Raw genomic sequence first — 22696 nt, 5'->3', positions numbered from 1 at the left:
AGTGAGTAGAGGCCCTGCTTATATTGTCCTAGAGAACTGGTAGGAGCAGTAAGCTAACAAAGATGCCTTTTGCAGCAGCAATAAATGCTGTGAACGTTTTGCGTACAGCTCCTGTTGCAGTAGCAAACACTGCAGTTGTGGTCAGCGTGCAGCTAGAAGTCAACAGCCATGCTGGCTTTTGTTGCAAACTAAAAAAGCAAGGGATTCAGTTAATGGCAAGATCAACACGTCATGAAGTTGGAAAGCATCTTAAAATCTTCTGTGATCTTCTTCCTAGCAGTCCAGAAGGCACTGTTTGTTTTAGAAGTGGGAAAACCGAGGTGCTCATCACACCAAAATACACTCACATCGTGTTCACAGCAACACCAGTTCCCAAAGGACACTAATCTCTGAAGGCAGAGCTGGGACTAATTCCCTCATCAGGAGAGCAGGGCACCAACTCTGCTGACTGCTTTTGAACAGCACATAACTCATTCAAACCATCTAAAGCCTCAGGTCATCTCTGGCCTGCCGTAACAAATGCAATTATACCTCAAGCATGTTAATATTTGCTTTAAGCAGCCACGAGAACATAACTGGCTTTAAACAGAAGAAAAAAAATCTCCCATTCCCCAGCCAGCCCATCTCACTTGGACTTCCACTTTTTGAAGTGGAAAGACAAGCCAGCAACCATCTTCACTGGTTACTATTTCTCAGCGCTTGCCACATGAAAACAAAGAGGCAGACGCTTCACTAACACATACACTCCAATAGCTACAGTAACAACAAAGCTACTAGGTCAGCTAGTTGAAAAGGAAGCTCAACTCCTTTTTGAAAAGCAATAGGAACGTACAGAACATGTAAGCTGGAGAAGTTGCAAAGATGATTGGTCAAGTTACTTTAATTAGAAAGACTACAAGCCCTTAAAGATGAGAAGCAGAAACACCATCTCCCACCTTCCCAACCCAACCTAAGGCATTCCAGCACCTAGGTTTGGTAGTTTGATTGCTGCCGAATATCAAAATCCTAGGATGCTCTGCATACAAGAACAGAAATGCAAGGCATACATACCATTTTTCTCATGTATTTGTACTAGTGACTTATAGGACTGCTGTGCTCTTGCTAGGTTATATTGATTCTGAAAGGAAAAAAATCCAAACAACCCTTGAATCAGCACTTAAAACACCAGCAAGAGAGTCAATTTCACTGACATATTTACACCTCTTTTCAAAACAGCATTTAGAACTCCAGAGCAAGTTGCAATCTGTTAGCAACACACACACTTGAACTGAATTATGATTTAGATCAATTTTGAAGGGCTCAAGTTCAGGAGTATTTGCATGGCAGTATTTTTCATCCTCTCAGGAAAACTGGCAGGCACTTAATCCAACGAAGGAGAACTTCTTAACATCAGCATACACAAACCTGGCAGCAAGGCTGTCTGTAGCCCTTCTCACAGCCAGGATTCCCAAATCTTTCTGGTTTCCAATTCTGAATTCAGCCTTCTCTTCCCCAGGTACACATCTACTCAAATGCCCTGCCCAGCCAACGCTTGTCCTCCTCAAATGTTTATCTTTCTTTAAAATCATAGTTAACAGCCAAGAAAATGATCACACATGCACCAAACACGTGTGACAGACAAATCAAAATGCAGACATATTTGCAATGACAATTCTGTCATGAAACATTTCCTACACAAGTCAGCAAAGCAATGGAAGAAGCCTAACAACGATCTGTGCAATTGATACGTGCAGTGCATTTACCTTATTGGCTCCAAACTGAACTCTGGCTTTTCCTTTGACTAAAGTGGCATTGATCTGCATGATGACTGATTCTATTGAATAGGCACTGCTCCAGCCCTGCAGGAGGAAGAAAATAAATGACATATATACTTGCTTCTTGTGCTCATTTTGCAAATCTGCTTTGGAAGGCATGTTTTGTATGGAAATTATTCCACACAGAAAATCAAGGCTACTACCCTCAAGTGCCCTTCTACTGAAAAGTGCACCCTTCACTGTTAGTTGTGGCACTTCTGTAGTGAGAAGAAGAGTTGGCATTCACCTGTTTAGTAAGAAGTTCCATGCATAATGCACCTCCACCTAGGACGTATCTGGAAATAAACGTGAGAAGAAAATGATATCAAATATCAATTGGTAAGATACAAAACCATTCACAGCACAAATTCTCTCAGGCCAATTGGATTTTTCCACATACAACTGAGATGCCCTTCAGCCATAACCTACAATGGCAGCTAGTTAGCCATGGCATAGGGAAGGTCAATTAGTGCAACGAGACAAAAGAAACTGCTTTCCTAGGCCACATACACAGTTAAAATCAGCAATGCAGCTATTCTGCACAATTGCTTACACAGTAGCCAGACCATGAAAGAGGAGTGCTGCGTTTTGTCACCACACTATGGATGTGCTGATGCAGTTAAAATCCACACCACTTCTGTTAGGGATATCGACACAATTTCAAACAATGTAAGTGCAACTATTCACCAAGATTTAGTTGCAAACAAGCTAAAGTTAATCTTCACTTGCTCTTTTCCCTCTAAAACATACTTCAATTTCAGTAACACTTCATCATGTCGTGTGGTTACAGAATTCAGCAGTCATTCATATAGCATTCAGCACAGCGTGCCTGGCTGTAACAACACCTGACTGAGGAGGCTGAATTTACCACTCCTAAAAGGTGGTCTCTGCTATGATCAGTGCATTTGAACAACGTCCATTTGTATGTAATTTATAAGGAAATAAAAAGAAGAGCAATTAAAACCAAATCAAAACCACCACCAGCTGTGAGAGTAGAGGCTGCATTGCAGGAGACACTGCACACAATGTTTCAACCAAGGTTTAGATAACTTGGAGCACAGTGCCAATTAAATACTTTAATACTTTCAGTTTAGCATTTGAGGAGTTTTTAGCCATAAGTTTACAGCAGTGTTACCAACACAGACAAGAAAGACCCCTTCAAAGCAACAACACAAAACCACTGCTATGTGGAACAACAGGAGAAGTAAGATTGTGTTAAAAATTTCAGAGATCAGCTCTCAAATACTATGGCTGATGGAGAATTCCAATGCTGGACTCAACTTCAGCAATTCTAAGCTTAAAATTCAAATTAAGGAATTGCATCAAGCTGGAAAACCACTCAGCTGTTTGCCCACTGTTTATGCTACTTGAGAAGCACAACTCCTTATCATGCTGAGCCTTTCACCAAACTCAAGGTCTATAGCAGCTCATGGCTGCTATTTTGGGAAAATATCTCTAAGTCCACCTGCTGGTCTCAAAACGTTCCATGCAAACCCAGACAACCAATCTCAAGTAATAATGTTTTATCACAAAGTAAGAATTCTATAAAGCAACTCCAACTTACCCTCCTGTGAGCACAGGAGATACTACTCTCACAAAGGGAGGATCAAAAGGGAAGTTATCCTGAAATACATAAACAAAGAACAGGTTAAAAACTATGCTGTAACACAGTTTTTTTTTCCCTAACCAGGAACTATTTCTGTAGCCTAATTTGGCAAATCAGATTTAAAGCAGTAACATTTTTCACTTCTGTAAAAACCACCTTTCCACAGTGCTGGCTCACAAGAAGCCTGTGGGAAGTTTTAGTGCCACACTGATAGCTACTTTTTTTTTTTCCTCCTTAAATGTTACACTTTACTTTACTCTACCTTCACCCACATAACAGCTGAGGGTACCTTAGTCAGTTTCTACAGTTGGCTACAAGTTGAACCCCTGCATTTCTTCCCATAGACACATACCTTAAAAGAGAAGTTGAGTAAAATGTATTCCACGCCTTCTTTTTCTTTCAAGACCTGAAGATCACTATGCAGGGGGCTGTCAGGATCAACCCTATAAAAGGAGCAGGGTGAATCCTGGATTAAGTCAGTATTTTCACTACCTGTAAATAGTAATCACTCTTAGCTCCTTCATGCATTTATAGATTACAAATGGTAATTTGAAATTTAACACAAGAAAACGTTTGCTCTCTTGAACAAGAAACACTTTCCCATGAGATCTCCATGAAAGCTTGTTGCAGTGCATTACACTCCCACCACTATCAAATGTTATTTGAACACGGATAGCAAATAAGCTTTTATTTGAAAATCAGTCATTTTAACTCTCTTCAGCTCGCTGAAGATCTATGTCCTGTTAGAAGAAATGCGTGAAGAGAAAGGCTGCACTGATCTGCCTTCAGCACAGTGAGCCCTTCATGAGCACACGACTGCAGCTCTGTACCACATGTTAAACGTGATCTGCATCTGCGAAAGCACTGAAGTCAGCAGTGTCTGCTCTCAGCAGAATTCCATCACTTGTTGCAAAATACTGGTGGCAAGCACTCTGGGTGTTCATTCAGACACTGCGGGATTAATCCAACCCAAGCACTGCCACCCCAGAAGTTTTGAAAGAGACTTGTCAAAAATAAGGCTGTAAACAAGACAACAGATGTTGTTAAAGGGACTATAAGAGTCCAACCCTCTAATTCATACGAAGCCACAAACTTGAGAACCCATTTCAAAGTTACCTGAGCCCTACATCTCTATCTCACAAATCAAAAGCTATTTCAGAGAAAAAAAATATAAGTCTTTCAGTGCTGAGCAACCCACCAATTCCAGCCATAACCAGCACCAGACCAGTTCAGAATTACTTGTTCCAGTAACAACAACATTCTGCCTGCAAAAGAGTTCATCTCTGTGACATTTACACCCTGTGACATTTACACACTGTGTGCACACACAGGTCATTTGATTACCAACACTTTTTGCTGGAACGAATAAACACAATTCTTTATGCCTTCACAGAATGGATTGCCTTGGAAGAGAGAGCCCTTAAAGTCCACCCAGTTCCATCCCCAGCTATGGGCAGGGACACCTTCCACCACTATCAGGTTAAGCAAAGCCCCACCCAGCCTGGCCTTCAGCACCTCCAGGGATGGGACACACAAAGCTTTCCTGCACAGCCTGTGCCAGGGCCTCATCTCCCTCTGAGTAAAGAATCCCTTCTCCACATCTAATCTGCATCTCCTCTCTTTCAGTTTAAAGCCATGCCCCGGATCTCTTCTCCTAGTCATTCTGGAAGTCATCTCTTGCATGCATTCCATTGCTTCTCCCTCCTCAGAAAACCAAACCTGCTCACAGTACTTGAGAAGAAATTTCATGCACTGCACATTATTTGGCTGTCTAAGCACTCCATCAAGAGGTCCTTCTGTAACAAGGGAATGATTTATTTTCCTGCTAGTTTCAGCTTCAAAATGTTCACATGCTTTTGATGACACTAAGATGGAAATAAAACTCAGCAGCTGGTGACAAAGTCATAGAGATTTTACCACCAAGACAAGGCAACAATTCCTAGAGACACATCAGCTATTTTGCTGACCAAACTTAAGTCTCTGTATCTGTGCACCATGATGTAGCTGAACTAGAGAAGTTTTTCCCATCTCTTCTCCTTTTGCAGCCACCAAACCTGGTTTTCATAGGCTTTTCCTTCCTACTGGTTACCTTGTAGGATGATGGCAGATAATCCTGTTACTGGAACTACATTCAGTATAATGCCTTTAGAATTAAAGTATTATACTTTGGACACAGCAATATATGAGCAGTCACTTTCTTCTAAGTTGGTTTGGAGATCATCCATATCCAGTACAAACAAGTGAAAAGCAGTATATTAGAAAAAACAATCATGTAATAAATCATCATTATGTTACACCTCAAGATTCCAGTCCTACGAGCCTGCTAAACTAATCCCACTAAAACAGTTCCTTCTTATGTCTTAAAGGAAACCAGCATTTGTATTTTCTTGAAATTAAAAACAAACAAGTCCACCCAGACAAAACTTCTGGACAACTGATTTCATCATTTGACATTTCATATTTTGGAGCAGCTTTGGAAGGAAGGTGGAAAAGTAATAAAAGTTGTGCTAATACAGAGAGTTGGCTGTGCAAGGACTGAGGGGTTTTTTTTTTGCATTTTTTGTTACCTGCTTTTTTACTATAGTTCAATATCTGTATGCATTTCCATCTGGCCAAGTTGTAGCCACACATTATTTTATAGGTTCTGACTAGAGTTTCTCATTCCAAAGCAGATTTTGTGCAGCAATTTTAGTAGATTCTTCAGAAAAATGAAAGAAGTTTAAGAACTTACTTCAGAAGCTTAACATGCCATTCATACAAGCTGTCATTTACCAGTTCCACTGAATATATCCCTGTGGAAATATTAGATAGAATTAGCTATGCACTACAATTTTTAAAAGGCAAAATGTAGTATAAGCTCATTCTTTAAGTACAAATACTGTCAGTAGATGTAAGCAATGAGTAAGATACTGAGTCACATCTTTTCCTCAATAGTAGAAGCACTACTGAGCAGCCACAAAGGAAGAGTTCTTTCACTTCTATATGGAAAAGAAAAAAAAATACACCTGCTCAAGTAGACATACTTCTCTGGCTCCAAAACCATTTCCCCTCAATCCAGTTTCCTTCCAAACTTTCCATAGCTGTAGGACTCCAGCTTGTTTAGAACCCAGTTTATTTTAATCCTAGTACACAACCAACACGCTTTTTAAAAACACTTATCACAGAGCTCAAGCATGCAGCATTATATTTCACAGGTTCTCTTAACAGCACTGGCAAATAGGGACAGCACCCCAGCCAGTGTATGGAGTGGAAACCCAAGAAGATGACATTGCACTGGATGAAGCACACTCCCAACTGAGCAGTGAGAAAACATGAAAGATGCATCAAAAGAACGGCTGCCCTACTGCCACCCAGAACTCATGTGCTGCTCCTCCAACTCTGCTGGTTACCATGGACTGGAACCACAGGAGTAACCTGTGCTGGTCGTAAAGAGCTGCACTGTACCAAATCAGCAGCTGTAAAATGGTTCTTTAAAGACGTGCACAGCTCAGGACAGACGTGAAGATGGTACCAAGAGAAAGATTAGCGACTTGGCCAACCTTTTAATCATCCAGATTAGGAGCTAAGTAGTGTTTGTGTGTGCTCACGAACAGCAACAGTGACACAGTTGCTCACTGCTTTCATACAGGGGACTTTAAACAGCACTACCTACAGTTGAGTTTTGTTGTCATTATTTTGTTTTAAATAGTCAAGATCTGTTATTTGCAACCAGCTCAGATACTTTGTTTTTTTTTTTCAGTTGAGGCAGTAAGAGGGAAAAAAATTACTCAAGATCAATTAATCTAACCTGATTAACTTCTACATACTGGTTTCTGATAGTTCCTCAAATAGAAGAAGGAATCAAGATGGATTCCCCTCACTTAGAGATGTTTGTTTATTCCACTAAGAAGCTATCCATATCCATAGAGGCAATGAAGTAAAAAAGCAAGCACAAAGACCCATGAAGCAAGCCAGAAGTGAGGAGACCAGAAAGTAATAAGAAAAACAGCCTCTCTGAAAGCAGGCCATTTCTTGCTTACAGCACCTGACTAACTCCAGGTAAATCCCACACAATCTCTGGATAAAAGCAATTATATGAACAACAAAACCACTAAAGACATCAACAGAAATTATTTCACTTAATTATAAACAAAGTGTGCTTCCTTCTCCCTTCCCCATCCTCACAAAATTATTTGATACCTTTAAAAATTTTTTCTCTGTGAACTCACCAAATCCCCAATTTTGCATTTAGAAACAAGAGAATTCTTGGGGGACTTATGACTCCTGTTATCCAAAAGATTAATGACACTGTCTGAAATACAGCTGAGTGTTTTAATTTGCTGGATTTATTTATTTGTTTTGCTAATGTTTAGTTTAAATTATGGGGAAAATGACCACTGAAACAAGTACTCAGAACCAAGATCACATTATCTAATCATGCCCCTGCTAAGATGGTCACAGCTATCTCACAACAGAACACAGAACAAGGCTATAAAAACAGGAGTTACGCACAAAAGAAGAAACTGACACTTAAATTCACAGGAGCCCCACAACTAAGAGAAGCCACAAGGAAGGAATCCAGGTGTGTTTTATAACAAACAGCATCATTTACTGAAAAAATTAATAAATGGATTAAGTAGGACAGTGATTGTGCTTTGAAACACCATCAGCTTTATAGTATCAGCCTCCACTTCAGTTAGTTATTTCCAGTTTGCTCAGGGAAACAAATATTCTTATCAGGCACTTATTTATACAGGGAGATTTGAAGAGCAGGAGGAGTTGCACAACTTCAGGCAAACAAGACAGCTCCTTGACTGGGACACAGTGCAGTTACAAGATATTCTTACTTGGTTCTGTTCAGACTGCTAGAGAAGTGGTATGGAATTACACTGTTAGAGAAAAGAGTATGTCATTTAGCTGCACAGATTTCTGCCAGAGAGGGCAGTAATGCCTCTTGCCATAAATAACGTCACAACCTCCTATAGAATAGAATATTAGAATTAAAGAAATAGTTGAAGTAGTGATTCAAAAACACCACACAGGGTGTTTGAAGGATCCTTTATACTGGTAATGTGTCAGTTTAGAATGCTTTGGTAATTTCTTGAACCTGGGAATTCTCCCACTGGACTTCCACAGCTTCTAGAGATTCACACAGTGTTCAGCTGCAATCTTTGTAGACATTCCTAAGTCATGAACCAACGAGCTACTGAACTCATCCTTCAGTGCATCAACTTTCTTTTCTTGCACTTATTCACAGCCAGGCTAGATGGGGCCCTGAGCAACTTGATATGTAGGGAGGCAACCCCGTCCACATCACAGGGGCTGGAACTAGGTGATGTTTAGAGGCCCTGTCCAAATGAAGCCATTCTGCGACTACAGGGGCTCCTGGCTGCCCCTCCAGCAGTATCTATGCTATTAAGGGCCACACAGTTTTTCCACAGTCAGACTTCTTATACACCATCTTTCTTGTGCCCCTAAAAGCAACCTCTGAAGACCACACACAGGCAGTAAAGTGTCCCCCACAGTTTAGTGAAGAACCATTTCTAGGCTCTTCCTAACCCTTTTAATCCACTCTCTACTGGATAGACAGTGATTAGGTTTACTGGCAAGCCGTTGTGATCAAACCTGACAGCATTAGGCTACATTAGATCAACAGGAGGTTACTACTGTGTTTAGAGCTCGGACATTTTACCACCAGCTACAGTACCTTAGCACCTAAAGCTGTTTATATAAGAAGTGAACATCACTGATCAAAACAGAGGCCTACTACCTCTTCAAATCTGTCCTTACATATACACATTAAAGAACTACGTACACATTTGGTGGCACTTTAATGGTTAGGGAAGCAAATCAGATAAATAGAAGATAAAGGATTCAAGTTTAGGCTGACTTTCTAATCCAGCATTCCTCCTGTTCTCATCCTGCTCTGCACCAGATGCCTCTCATTCTTGGCTGCTGTGATGGAACTCGCTATTGAACTGACCTACAGGAACACAACTTGATTGAAATGCATCTAAGTTCTGCTTACTGTACAATAATATGCAGATAATTCAATATGCAGTTTCCTTTGCTGAGCTAATTTAGACAAAGCCCGTATGTAGAGCAATGAGAACAGCCAACCACCTACGTAAAAGCTAATCAATGCTTCTTATCCAAACAAACTTAAAGACAAAATTTTCTCTTCATTTGTATCCCTACTTCAAAGAACATATGGAGGTCAGGATCAGATAAACACAGATCACAAAATAATAGAACTAACAGGAGCATAATTAAAATTAAACACTGTGTAATAACAAAGCCTTTTGATACTGAACACAAATTCCTACTCCTCAAAGCATACTGTGTGAGTGTCACCCGTTGGGACATGCTCACAGCTTTTGCCCTATACACCAGGAGAGCTGAATTTCAGATAGTTCTGAAAACTCCACAACTCCCCCAGTAGACATCTTAAGATGTTCCTTGTAGCCACCTCACCCTAAGAGTACTCCCATAGTTACAGTCCTGTTGTTAATTGTGGTGTGAAGGTTTGCATAACAAAAAAGAACACATTAGAGGATATACATCCTGACTTCCTTTTACTTTATAAATGCATTGTTTTATACAGTAAGAATATATATAATGTATCTATGTATTTTTTTTAATATCTATAGATGTACACATACAAATACGGAACAAAAAAGATTAATAGGAAGTATTTGCTAGGAGAAATCGTTCAAACAATCTGAAGTATTTTACCTGTTTTATAACTCTGTGATCTATATATATCCCTGAGTTCCTTCATAAGTCGATCTGAAGCCTGAACTGACCCAGAGACTGCACCCTGAAACAAACAAGAGACTCATATGAGCAAAAAATAATACTGACAGCTTTATTTGCATAAGACATTGCTTTACTTCAGTGTTAGTAACAATACATTGATTTCTTCACTAGTATTTGATTTTTAGAACCTGAGTACTCTAGTCAGCAAAGAAACAAGACGCTCCCCTCAGAGCAGCACTTTAATATATATACAAACCATTACATGGTAGAGGTGCTATAGTAAAAGCTATTCATCAAGGTAAAATGACAGGTATATTTTTCCATAAAGAATTTAACCTCCTTGGCATTTTGATTTCCAAGACAGATCCACAATACACACAGAGTTTTCTTCTGGCTTCATCTCACACACACTGAAGGAAGGCTAAAGTTAATCCTAATTAAAGCTTCTGCATGCCAGGTTTTACTGTTTTCTCAGAATTTTACTTTCATTTGGCATGAGAACAAGGTACAGGACTTGGGAATTACCTCCTACAGAACACCAGCTTTTGTAAGAAGTATGAGAAGTTCAGAAAACGTAATATTATTATTGCAGTAAAGAGAAAAGACATCAACAGCTGTGCAGAGGAAAAGCAAAGCAAATTTTAACATACCAAATATTTTGTCATGACATGTCACATTTATGCAACCAGAGCAGAAATGCTCTCTGCTCTTTTAGAGCTCAGTTTAGAATTACTTGACACCCCACTGAGAATTAAGCATACGCCTTCTCTCCTCAGTCTTGCAACAGAAGATATGCCACTAAAGTAAAACCTTTCAGTGTCCTGCATGCAAAACACAACAGGCTCTAAAATACGCCAGTAATTCCCAAATTAACAAACATCAGCTATCAGGTAACTCACGTCCTCTCATATCAACAACTGCTGGATTGCATACATTCTGCATGCATGCTGAGCACTGAACTTCTGTGACCTTAGCATTAACCATTCTGTCTCAATTCCATCAGCTCTAAAGGGAGATTGTACTTTTTCCTCTCAAGAAATTCATGTGTTTATTTAGAAGAACACAGTGATCAGAAATACCTATGTTACTCTTTCAATTCCAAAGCTAATGGGAAAGCTTTTGACACTAAATCTTGCATGCTACATAATTACTCTGCTTCTACATTTCGCCTAAATGACCACATCCAGGACTTCTGACATAAATGCCAAGGAAAAAAATAGCATTACAAGATTTAAAACATGGAAAAAACCTCCAAACAAGGTAAAAAAAAAAAAAAAAAAAAAAAAAAAAAAATCAAACCCAACTCTATTGAGTTTTAAAGTTGCTTGTAAAGTGGCTTTCGCTAAAAGCCAGTTTTCCAAAGGAACATTATTCCATGAGATCCATGCAATTCTCTGCTGCTGCCTGGACTTCAGGCACTTCCACTGAAAGACAGACCAACACATATGGATCATCAGCACTGTTTCATGTTTAAGGAAAAAAAAACCCACAACAGAATAAAGTTCAGTTCAGTCTCTATATGAAGTTCCTGGTGGATGACAGGTTGGTCATGAGCCAGCAGTGTGCCCTTGTGGCCAAAAAGGCCAATGGCTTACTGGGGTGCATTAAAAAGAACGTGTCCAGCAGGTCGAGGGAGGTGATCCTCCCCCTCTACTCTGCCCTGGTAAGACCTCATCTGGAGCACTGTGTCCAGTTCTGGGCACCCCAGTACAAAAAAGACAAGGATCTCTTGGAAAGAGTCCAGCGGAGGGCCACAAAGATGGTGAGGGGCCTGGAGCATCTCTGCTATGAGGAAAGGCTGAGTGAACTGGGTCTGTTCAGCCTTGAGAAAAGGAGACTGAGAGGGGACCTGATCCAGGTCTACAAATATCTAAGGTGTGGGGGCAGAATGGCGAGGCCAGACTGTTTTCAGTGGTGAGTGGAGACAGGACAAGGGGAAACGGCTGGAAACTGCAGCATAGGAAGTTCTGCACAAATGTGCGCAAGAACTTCTTTACAGTGAGGTGACGGAGCACTGGAACAGGCTGCACAGGGAGGTGGTGGAGTCTCCTTCTCTGGAGATGTTCAAGACCTGCCTGGATGCCAACCTGTGCGACCTACTGTAGGGAACCTGCTTTGGCAGGGGGTTGGACTCGATGATCTCTGGAGGTCCCTTCCAACCCCTACAATTCTGTGATTCTGTGAAGCCCTGAGTGACTAGTCTGTTCTCCTACTCCGAGTCCATTAAAAGAAATAAATAGTTCCTAGCATTTTCTTTTGGATACAATGAACATCCACAGACAAATTATTTTTGGACAGAAGTTAGAATTATTTGTGGAAGAATCTGATCCTGCTAGAACCATTGGCCTTACATCTGAAATGTCATCCCTGTTTGCCCAGAATCAACAGCTGTATGTATACCTTGCTTGTAGGATCAAATTATTTCTTAGTAGGGATTAATCATCAATTACTCCTAATAGTAAAGCCAGTTAATTGGTACTAAGACCTCCACGTACTCCTTTGTTTTTGCTGCTCAGTAACATCAGATAATACGATCAGGTTCATACTGTAATCTGCAGACTGCTCTTTCAGGCTATTCATTTTCATGTTACACTCTAATTATGTAGACTGCCTCAATTCCACTAGTTTTTCTTAACGGGTAAGCATGAAGAATGTGTTTTGTAATTAAATATGCAAATAAAGCCAACTCCTTTCAACCGACTTCACAAAATCTGCATGAAGACAGGACTCGAGAGAAGCTCAGTTTGCTGAAGGCCCTGCATACACTGTAGAATCAGACAGAGAAGGAAGGGATTACTCTTCTTTAACTGGAAATGAGTACAGTTCCATGATAAAACAGTGGATGTTTACATACAGGCTATTATTTGCAACTGCAGCCTTAGTGGATATGGTTACAGTCTGCACATATGTATTAGTGAGCCTCTCCTATAAAGCAAATTAACACTGTTTATACACTTTATTTGCTGAAAAAGGAAGAATTCATTTAAAGAGATAATACAATGCAGCATTAACTACCACTTTACATAAAATGTCTGTGCTCTTTCACGCTCGTGTTATGGTACTGTCATGAATATGTCAAGTTCAAAGGAGTGCAACACAGGACTGCCAAGATTTGGGCTTTTCTCAGTGCAGAGCTGAGCAGTACCTTTGCCTCATCTGCTATATTACTTTCTGAAAGAGAGAATTTGCTTCATCTCTTCACAGAATAACAGCCCCTAAATACAAATAACGTAAAAGCAACTTAGATAGTCAAACACAACCTCTGGAATACTAGTTTCCTCCCAGCATTTTTATTTCCATCAAATCAAGCTACTGAATTTCTGTATATAATGTTGGCAGTTCATGTAACCACATGAAACCTGTAAGCATCTTCTGTGCTGTAGTGATTTACAAAGCAAAACATAGCACACCTACGCACTCCTGAACTCCCATTGTAACTGCTGATAAACAGAACTGGTATTTAAAAAGAAGTTAAGTAGTCTCAGCAGACTGTCTCTAGCCACTGTGACCCCTTTTCCTAGGAGTGGCTTCCCACTGTGCTGCCCACTGCTTATACAGCAACATTGAAGTTAGTCTCGATCCTCTCAGGAACCCGTAGACCACAGATCAGCAATCTGTGACCAAGAGAAGGGAGTCTAACAAGCTTAACTGAAGAAGTTTAGCGTAAGAGCTTAATTTACATCCTCTGAACTGCTCTTGGAGGACACTGAAGAGGAAGCATAGGGAGATTCAGAGTTACACCTGATGGCAGCTAAATGCCACTGCTTTGAAATAAAGCCTTCGTTATCAGCAATGGAAAACTTTGGCCCAAGCCAATACAGGCATTATGTTTTACAGAAGCACTTCTAACCTTCACTGATATTTCAGTGACAACATACGCACTCATGAATAAAAATCATTCTAAAATAGATAAACAACTTCAGGAAAGCTGCAAATTCAGAACTGAGCACTCAGAAGCCAGCAGAGCTCACCTAACCGTGCAGAGATCACAGCAAACGCCACTGATTTAGCTGCCTGCTGCACTGTGTCTCTAATGATCGCTCCTGCAGCCTCAGCTTTCCTCCTTTGCACATTCTTTTATGGCCTTCCCACTCCTCCACAACACAACTACAGGCTGTCGCTTGAGTTATCCAAGGCAGCAGGCAGAAGTCACTGCAGTTTTAAAACACAGATACCAGATTGCCTGTCATCCCTCTGATCAGAGGGACATCGCCACACCTCACGACAGTACAGTAAACTGCACCACCAAAACATTTCCAATAACTCGGCTGCAGTACCAAAAATTATTCGGTAAAACAGCAACAAAAGAAGGAAATTCACACAAAATAATGAGATGAAGTCTAAAGTGACTCCAAAAGCACTGCAGAAGATGAGTTTCCTCCACCATCATTTGGTGCTCTCAGGATTTGTGGTGAAGCGCACACTGCATGGAGAGAGACCTCTGAAAAGCAAGCAGCAGCAAGTCATTACAGATGTGAGTTAATGACTCTAGTTCAGGGATTTCTTTTCATTCCCAGTAAGCAAGTAGTTTGTTCTTAGAGCTATCACAATGTTCAGAGGAGGATTAATTCTTGCTTCACCTTATATATATATTTAGGGCTATTTCCTGATACAAACAAGAATAGGATTATAGAGATACTACCAAGGGAAAAAAGTCATTTGTAAAATAGGCAGATAGACATTCTGAACTTGTATAAAAACCACAAACCCTAAAAACTTCTAAAACCGAGCTGTGAGCCACAGAATCCTGTTTTTAACCTGCTAGGAGCATGCAGAACTGGAACTGCGTGTGTTACTTTCCTATGGGAATCTTTAGTACAGTCACTGTCTGCAACCTTCACATCAGCCAAGGAGAGAGGAAAACCTATGGACTTGGGCCAAAAAAATATATAAAGAAATTTACAAGCCTTCTGGTTGCATTTGGCATTAGTCAGAGCAGTCCGTTAAGCTTTAATCATTCCCTCTTCCAAAAAAAGCACATAAATGGCATGGGTTTTGGTTTATTTCCCTCTACTGAGGAAATGAAGTATATCAAAAGAGCTGTAGTCAGTGTGGAAAAACAGACAATGTTCAGGCAGTTTATTTCTGTTGCAGAAAGTCATGCTAAGAAAACCCTTTAAGAAAGCTCATGGAAGAACTATGCAGATTTAAACTGCTTTACCTTAGGATGCTAAGCAAGATGCTGCTGCCTTACAGATTGGGTTCCATTAGAAGTTCCATGTTTCTGCAGTGCAAAAAGCACATTTTAGTGCTACTGGGGTAGTTCTTTCCTGGGTCAGCGGTGTAACTACACTTGTCAGATCTTAAGCACTAAGACTAAAGCTTCAGAAGTCCATTGAGAAATAATTTAACCAGAGCAGCTATTTCTGGTGACCCACAAAAATATCACGGTTCCCCAGCAGCAGTTTAATACACTGCTCCCTGTTCTCAGCTGACCTTATTTATGCACCACCATCAGCAAGAGTGTGCTGGCACGAGAATCAACTATTATGTAAGTAGAATCTGCTGTTGTCAAACAAAAGAAATCACTGGCATTCATTTCAGTTCTATTAGATGAGGAGGGGGAAAAAAAATGAAAAGGAAAGGCAATGGTTGCTAAATGGGAAAGAGGAGACAACAAAAGGAAACCTGCAGCTTTAGGGGGCTTTCCACACCAAGGAAGAATGCTGACACTATAAAAATCTTTCTCAGTTTCACTGAAATTTAGGCAATGTAAGCAGACAATGCCATTCAGGCTGCAAGTGGTCTCATTTCTTGATTTGTAAAGACAAATACGTCCAAGTAATAAATACAGAAAAACAGACAATTTCAAAAGGTATTTGCTCAAAGTCTAAAAAAAACATATTAAGTTTAAACAGAAACAGTATGTGACCATATTGCTTATGGTTAGTTGTGTCTTAAAATCCTTCTGTATGGCAAGATCAGTTTGGTGTCATGCAAAGCAGCTCTTAAATACTGAATGTTCTGCAGAACATAGAATTATGTGCTGTTTGGGTTGGGGTTTTTTTTTAAGTTCAGCAGTGGGACAGGAACAGAAGATCCGCATTTGACTAACTCCAAAAGGAATATTGCTGTTTTATTTTCTCTGCAAAGCTGCAGACTGAATCTCTTCTCCAAGTTAAAGCATCAGTAGAATAGGAAAGATTTCTTCCTCTCTTATGTGGAGTTATTTAGTGCCAGTAGTTGACAGGAAAAAACAGACAAGATTCTGCTAACTCAGAGAGATCTAGTAGACTGGCTCAGCTGCCACTGAACACTTAGAATGTGTACAGTTTCTGCTACAAATGAAAAGAACTTTACAACAGTAATTCCCTTGAGTCTAATTTTTGAGAACAGTTTTAGATAAAATTTACTGGAAAAAATTCAAAGTTTAAGAAGCAGAACTGACAAAGCTAGTTACTCAGGAGAAAAGAAATAATCAGGTGTTCCCTACGTACCAATCCTAAATCCTATTCCTTCCCTAAACATGTACAGGCCCACAGCTTACACCTGACTGCTACTCACATTCTCAGCTATTACTTGAAGAGAAACAGCACATCCAGTGCCTGGACAAGATCTACACATCTCCTAACTTGCCAAATAGCATTAAAGAAGATACATATGGAAGAGCTCAAACAGCAGAGGTCACCTCTTCAAGCATATTCATTAAGGTGACTTCAAAAAAACCCTACAGAACCCTTATCTTTAGTTGAAATTGGTCATGAGCAGAAGTATTGAGTTTCATGTCTTTTATACATAATAAGCCTCTGTGAAACACAAGTTTACACTTTTTGGAAGCCAGCCTAAGTAACAAATGTTGTGTGACATCACTCTTTCTTATGTGCATCTTTGAGCCAAAAGCTGCCCTTGAGCTCAGCATTAACGACATGGTGTTACTCAGCCTATCGACAGTAACTTAAAATCCACACAAGTCACTGTTAACAGTTTTATGTCCTCAGGATCACTGCCATGATAAAGCTTGCTCTATTTATGGTAAAAGAACTTTCAGCACTTTCCCAGAAACTTTCAAGATCTCATCTGCAAGGAGAATTACTGTTCATAACAATAAGCACCAAGCAAGAAACATAAGGGCAGCCAAATAGATGCCTCTGGAAATTGGATGTGCAGTTAAATACCGTTAACAAGTGTGAAATATGGATTCATATATAATAGCTGACACTCCTGAAAAGACAGAAGATGCTTCTTTCTCCAAAAGGCCAATGCCACCCTAATCCAGATTGACATCAGAAGTTACACTAGCATTCTCACAGACTGGACAAGAGTGCTTTGAAGCAGTTTTTCTACCTTTGTGGAATGCTGATTCTGAACTTCATACGCCAAAGATTTTGATAAAAGATGAGTCCAGATTTTTGTCCTATGTGTGCTAGAGGTCGTCTGTATGTTAATTTATCTTTAACTGTGTAGCAGCAGGCTCTATTTTCTGAAAATCATTTCTGTTTTAAGGCCAAGAAGACGGAAAGGAAAAAAATACTTCATTAACTCACATTTAAGTGATCTTGCCTTTGATTTTTTCTGATTTTTTCTAAGATTGCAAGGTTCTCTTTTTCAATGCCTTCATCCTCGGATTTCTTCCCATCAACTGGTTCCTCCTCCTTCATATCATAGTGATCCAGATCTTCAATGTCCTGCAGGGCAGAGAAAGATTCCTTGTTAACAGCTATGCTCTTCACTCAAGGAAACTCTTTAAGGGCATTTACAGGTTCAGTCATTACACTGCACAGCAATACATAGCAGTGACTGCAGTGATTGCTGGATGCCATTTCTGTTTTGCTTTGACCTAATTCATTCAGCCAACAGTATTCAAGGGAAGCATAAGGAACCCTTACAATACAAATGAGAGCCAGATTCACAACCTGCCTGTGATTATAAAAACAAGCACAATTAAACCTCTATGAGAAATGAAGATTTCCCATAGAAATAGTAAATTAGCCTATTGAAGTGGGTAGGTAGGTAGAAAACTGGAAGCTAAGGAATTCTTAAGTCCATTCCAAAAGCATACAAACTTAGCTATCTCCAAGATGCTTACAAAAACAGACTGTTTTTCATTTTAGAATCCTAGCTATTGTACTTCTGGCACAGGGTGATGAACACACCTGGCAGGGCTACAGCAGCCCTCCAAGAAAGCTAAATATCAGAAAACAACTTGTTTTTTATTCAAAGTGAACATTCTGGCTGATGATTAGATGGAGCAGCTTGGGAAATGCAAGACAAGACAATTTCATACCTCCAAGTATCCTGAGCATATGATCCAACATTTCAGTTCTGAAACAGTCCTAAATTTTTTAATAATCTTTTCTGTTGAAGTTTAGGGAGACAATATTTCACAGTTTTGGCTTAATAATTAGCCAGTCACCGCAGAGCACAATGCCAGTATTCCACTAGATTAGGATAACAATCCCATATGCATACATACTTCACCCATATCTTCCTCCTCCTCCTCCTCCGATGTAACTTCTTCTGTCGTTCCATTCTGCAATGTAACAGGGAGGTTACTGCATTAAATGCACACATTCCTTTCTTCCAAAAAAATCAGGGAGTCTTCTAGCAAACAGTAAATATGAAAGTTACATTTATCAAGGTCTACGGAAGATTGAAGTTTAAATGGAAGGATACACAAAGATGCTTTCCTGGAACATGGCAACGAAGAAATACTTGGATGAAACAAAAATCAATAGAACGCCACAAATTCACATTAAGTTCTACATGGAAACTTAAAATCCAGGTAAAGACATCCTAGTTTTGAGACAGCAGTGACATACAATAAACAAGTGGGTTATAACTCATGACGTCTTAAACCATGAAAATGAGATCACAGCTCTGACTGGAAAGCACACACACGCTAGAGCTCTATAAATTCATGGTCCTTGGCCACACTACCTGGAACTACTGCTGCACCCATCAACATTATATAGCCACTGTTATTACATTATCTGATGACATACTGAAGCAGTACACTGGGTTGGTTTTTCAGAGCTTTCCATTTCAGGATACCACTTCAAGCTCAGGAAGTTTGAGCTGCAGAAATAGTTGGAACCATTACATCCTTCTCCTCTATTTACCCTTTTTTTGACAAGTAAGGAATGCCCCTACTGTACACAATGCAAGGTACTGGATGGATCTTCTGTCTGACTTATCAAAGCCTCTTTCTTAACTTGAAAATTATCCAAAATTTCCAGCTGTGAAACTCTTTCATGATTTTAGAGTTTCAGAGCATAAACAAGACTCTTCAATGAAGCTGCTTCCTAACGTTACAGACCTTGGAGGTGCACAGCCACGTGGGTGGCCAAGAGACAAGAACTATAGTATTACTGTTTGGCAGAAAACCAAAAATCAAGCAAGTTATTTGCCATTATTATAGTATGGTCACCACAGGAAAACCATCTGTTACACTAAAAGAGTCTTTAGAAATTGTCATCTTAACACGTACAAGCAAAAGCAGACAAAAATCCTATTAAAAATACAAAAACAACATGCTCACTGTCAGCTACCAGTTCTGTTTTCAGCACAAAACATTTTAGTCAACCAGAACATTTAGCAGCCTTTCACAACTCTCAATTTGTCAAGTGCACAAGAAGTAAACAAGACACCTCAAGCAGATACTTTCTGCCCAAAGCAGCACACGGTCCTGATATCCTACATCTCTGCAAGAGGTCAAAAAGGCAGGAAAGCATCAGTAGCAAATTAATTCAAGTGCATGTTGTAAAATGTATACTCTTCATAAGGCAGCATACAGTGTTTTGTTGTATGAGGCTTCAAGGCAAGGCTGTATGTGGCACTGGGCAGCCTGGTCTTGTGGTTGGCAACCCTGCTACACTGCATCACATCTAAGTTCTGGCTCATACAAAAGTTTTCAGCATTCCACTGTAATCTTTCTTAGAGTTGAAAAAATAACTCTTTGATTTCCATAAGGTGTCCTCAGGTTCAACTTGCCTGTCCAGCTGGTAACGGCTGATCTAACATTTCAACATCTGGATGCTGAGGAAGATTATACAATCTGCAGAGGTCACATATTAATCGCTTCAGCTGCTGGAGAAGCTATGAAAAAAAGAAAACATGAAAGCATCTATTTAGACCAAGCCACAGAAGAACATATTTTAAAGTACCTTTGCAAGTTGGTATTAACTTTCAGTCAACCTACAGCATTTAAGTCTGCAAGTACTAGAATAAAGACACCTCTTTCTGTCTGCAGTTGTCATAATAAAAGCCACCACAATGGGATACCAAAGACACAGCAAGTTAAAGATGGCTTCTCTCTTTCTTCTCGCATCACGCTGAAAAAAAAAAAGCAGTGAGCAAAAGAATTATCTGCTCTGACAGTGTAGTTCATTGCAGGCACAGATCTCAGAGCCACAAATCACTTGGGAACAATCAAAGGGCTGTATTCCTCAGGACATGCTGGTGCATTCCACTTTCCTAGTTTAAAGAGCAACGTTTTAAAAACAAAATCCAGCTAAACCCACACACCGCATCCTGGATCCCTCTTCAGGGCACAGCAAGGCAGCTCCAGAAGCAAACCTAGAAACACTGGCACACAGTAATCACACAGCACTGCAGCAACTTGCAAGCTTCCAGACAGACCAATTCCTAATGCACTGCAGCACAAATTTCATCATAAACAGGGAGGCAGGAACGTGCAGCTGAGAGGAGGGATCCCCTTCCTTGGCAGAGGTCTGCAATTCAGGGTTAGCTCAATGCAACTGAAAAACTGCAGTTTAATTTCTAAAGCAAAATACTTGATACCAGTCTTCCTTCCTGCTACATTTTTCCCCTCAAAGAAATTCATTTCACACCCTTGCTCCTTCGGCCATGGATCACCTTAATCGTTATCCTTTATGCTTCGTTCATATGTATGAAAGAATTATAGGACAATTTGGGCCAGAAGGCACATTTGGGAGTCAACCCCATGCTTTAAGCAGTGCCTAGCATGATTTTGTATGTGTTAGTGGTAAACAAAGAGACATATCAAAAGGGGCAGCAGATTTCTGTCTCGTATTAATAATTTAAATGCATTTCCTGGCTAACTTAACATGCTTGGCTAACATGCAAGTATCGTAGGAGAGTTTTTACCACATCAAAATTTACCATGTCAAGTGAAAAGCTTCAACATGCACAGCCTGTCTAATGCCCATCTGAAGAGCATGCTTTTCAGTTTCCCAAACAGCTGATAATCAGAAGTCGTAAAGCAAACAGAAAGGGCAGAATAATACCAAAGGACTTCAGAGATCTGATGAAATGCATTTAGCACATTTGCTCTGCTGAGCTCCTGGAGAGCTTAATGCCATTTCTCATTCAGCATTTTAACTGTTTTAACAGTAACATTTATTATGAGTTTGAAGCAATGTGAAACAACACACCTTTAGCTGAAGTTAAGTGAAAACTGGTTTATAGCTTTAAAAAGAAAAAAAAAGCAAAACACTAAGTTGATATAAATTAGCTTTGGCATTCATTTCTGCAGGCAGTTCCTTATCCTTTCTACCCTAGCACAGGAAGGGTGTGTGCAAGCTGCTCAAACTTCCTTGATGAGGGTGTAAAGGGTAAAGTTGGAAGGGAGAAAAAACACTCTGTACCCACAAACTCAAGCCTTTTGACCCCAAAGTCTGATTTTGTCAAGTAACCTTCTCTATTTTGTCTTCATTTTGATACTACACGCTGTGGGGCTGATTGCTGAGAAGCCAGTGGGCCATCATCTACAGGTGCTACATCAACTCACCACTTTTTAAATGGGCAAGTACAATTCTGGTATCAGAAGCTGCTTCGTTACAACAAACATCAGTGGTCTGTGCCTGCATGCAATTCAGGGCAGCAAGTCCCACATATTTGTGACAAACATTTCCCACGTGCAATCTTGTATACAGGTAAGCTTTAGTCTGAAGCTAACAGTCACATCAGCTTCACATTGATCCCCTTCTGTAGAAAGGACTTTCTGAAGAAAGGTGATTGGGCTGAACTTCCCACTATTAAACAGCCCTATGTCTCCTTAGGCAGAGGTCACAGACCAAAAACCTGTATTTAGCATTTCCTTAGCTCTCTTCTTGCTTCTATAGCTGATGTAGTTTCCATGCAAAGAAAACACTGAAAGTGCTATTTTCCCTCATTGAGTTCTGATGCATTTCTCTGCTTATTCTCAGAAAGCCTGAAACTTTTTGGGGCTGAGACGTGACTACAGTGAAAACCATTAAGTCATCTTCCTCTTTTTGTTTTAAATCTTTTGGATTGCTTTTTACGTGCACTTTTCTAGAAGAGGAAACTCATGCTTGCAAAGACCCCAAAATAAACTCTAAACTGAACCATTAATGTGAAAAAGCTTGAACAAAAAAAACACGTAAAGCAACCAGAACTCACCAGAGTATTGCTCTTCTTAATATCTTCTAGACGCTCCAAGACTGAAGTCAGGTTTGGGTCATCTGATTCTACAAACCATATTGGTGATGAAGAGGGGTAAGATTCCTGTTTTTAAAAAATAACAACGAATGAACAAAAAAGTTCAAAGCTTTTAAAGCTCATTCACATTCAAACTTTGGCAGTGCAGTAACATCTCATCTTACCCTAAGCTGGGTAA

General features: G+C 40.0%; 1 protein-coding gene across 1 annotated transcript in view; it reads right to left on the bottom strand.

The window, feature by feature from the left end:
• The window catches only part of UBE2Q2 (ubiquitin conjugating enzyme E2 Q2), a 36059-nt gene that overhangs the window by 846 nt on the left and 12517 nt on the right, over positions 1–22696 (bottom strand). The window contains exons 2-12 of the mRNA XM_052672211.1: positions 22480–22584; positions 20068–20172; positions 18551–18607; positions 17622–17762; positions 10114–10198; positions 6131–6191; positions 3752–3842; positions 3358–3416; positions 2041–2089; positions 1743–1838; positions 1051–1117 (exon numbers count right to left, since the gene is read on the bottom strand). Of these exons, the coding sequence (XP_052528171.1) occupies positions 1051–1117; positions 1743–1838; positions 2041–2089; positions 3358–3416; positions 3752–3842; positions 6131–6191; positions 10114–10198; positions 17622–17762; positions 18551–18607; positions 20068–20172; positions 22480–22584 (916 nt within the window). The remainder of the gene's footprint in view (positions 1–1050; positions 1118–1742; positions 1839–2040; positions 2090–3357; positions 3417–3751; positions 3843–6130; positions 6192–10113; positions 10199–17621; positions 17763–18550; positions 18608–20067; positions 20173–22479; positions 22585–22696) is intronic.

Source organism: Tympanuchus pallidicinctus, unplaced genomic scaffold (genome assembly GCF_026119805.1).
Source record: "Tympanuchus pallidicinctus isolate F22 unplaced genomic scaffold, pur_lepc_1.0 scaffold12, whole genome shotgun sequence".
NCBI lineage: Eukaryota > Metazoa > Chordata > Aves > Galliformes > Phasianidae > Tympanuchus > Tympanuchus pallidicinctus.
Note: the sequence above shows the minus strand (reverse complement) of the source record. Positions and strands in the feature narration are given on the sequence as shown.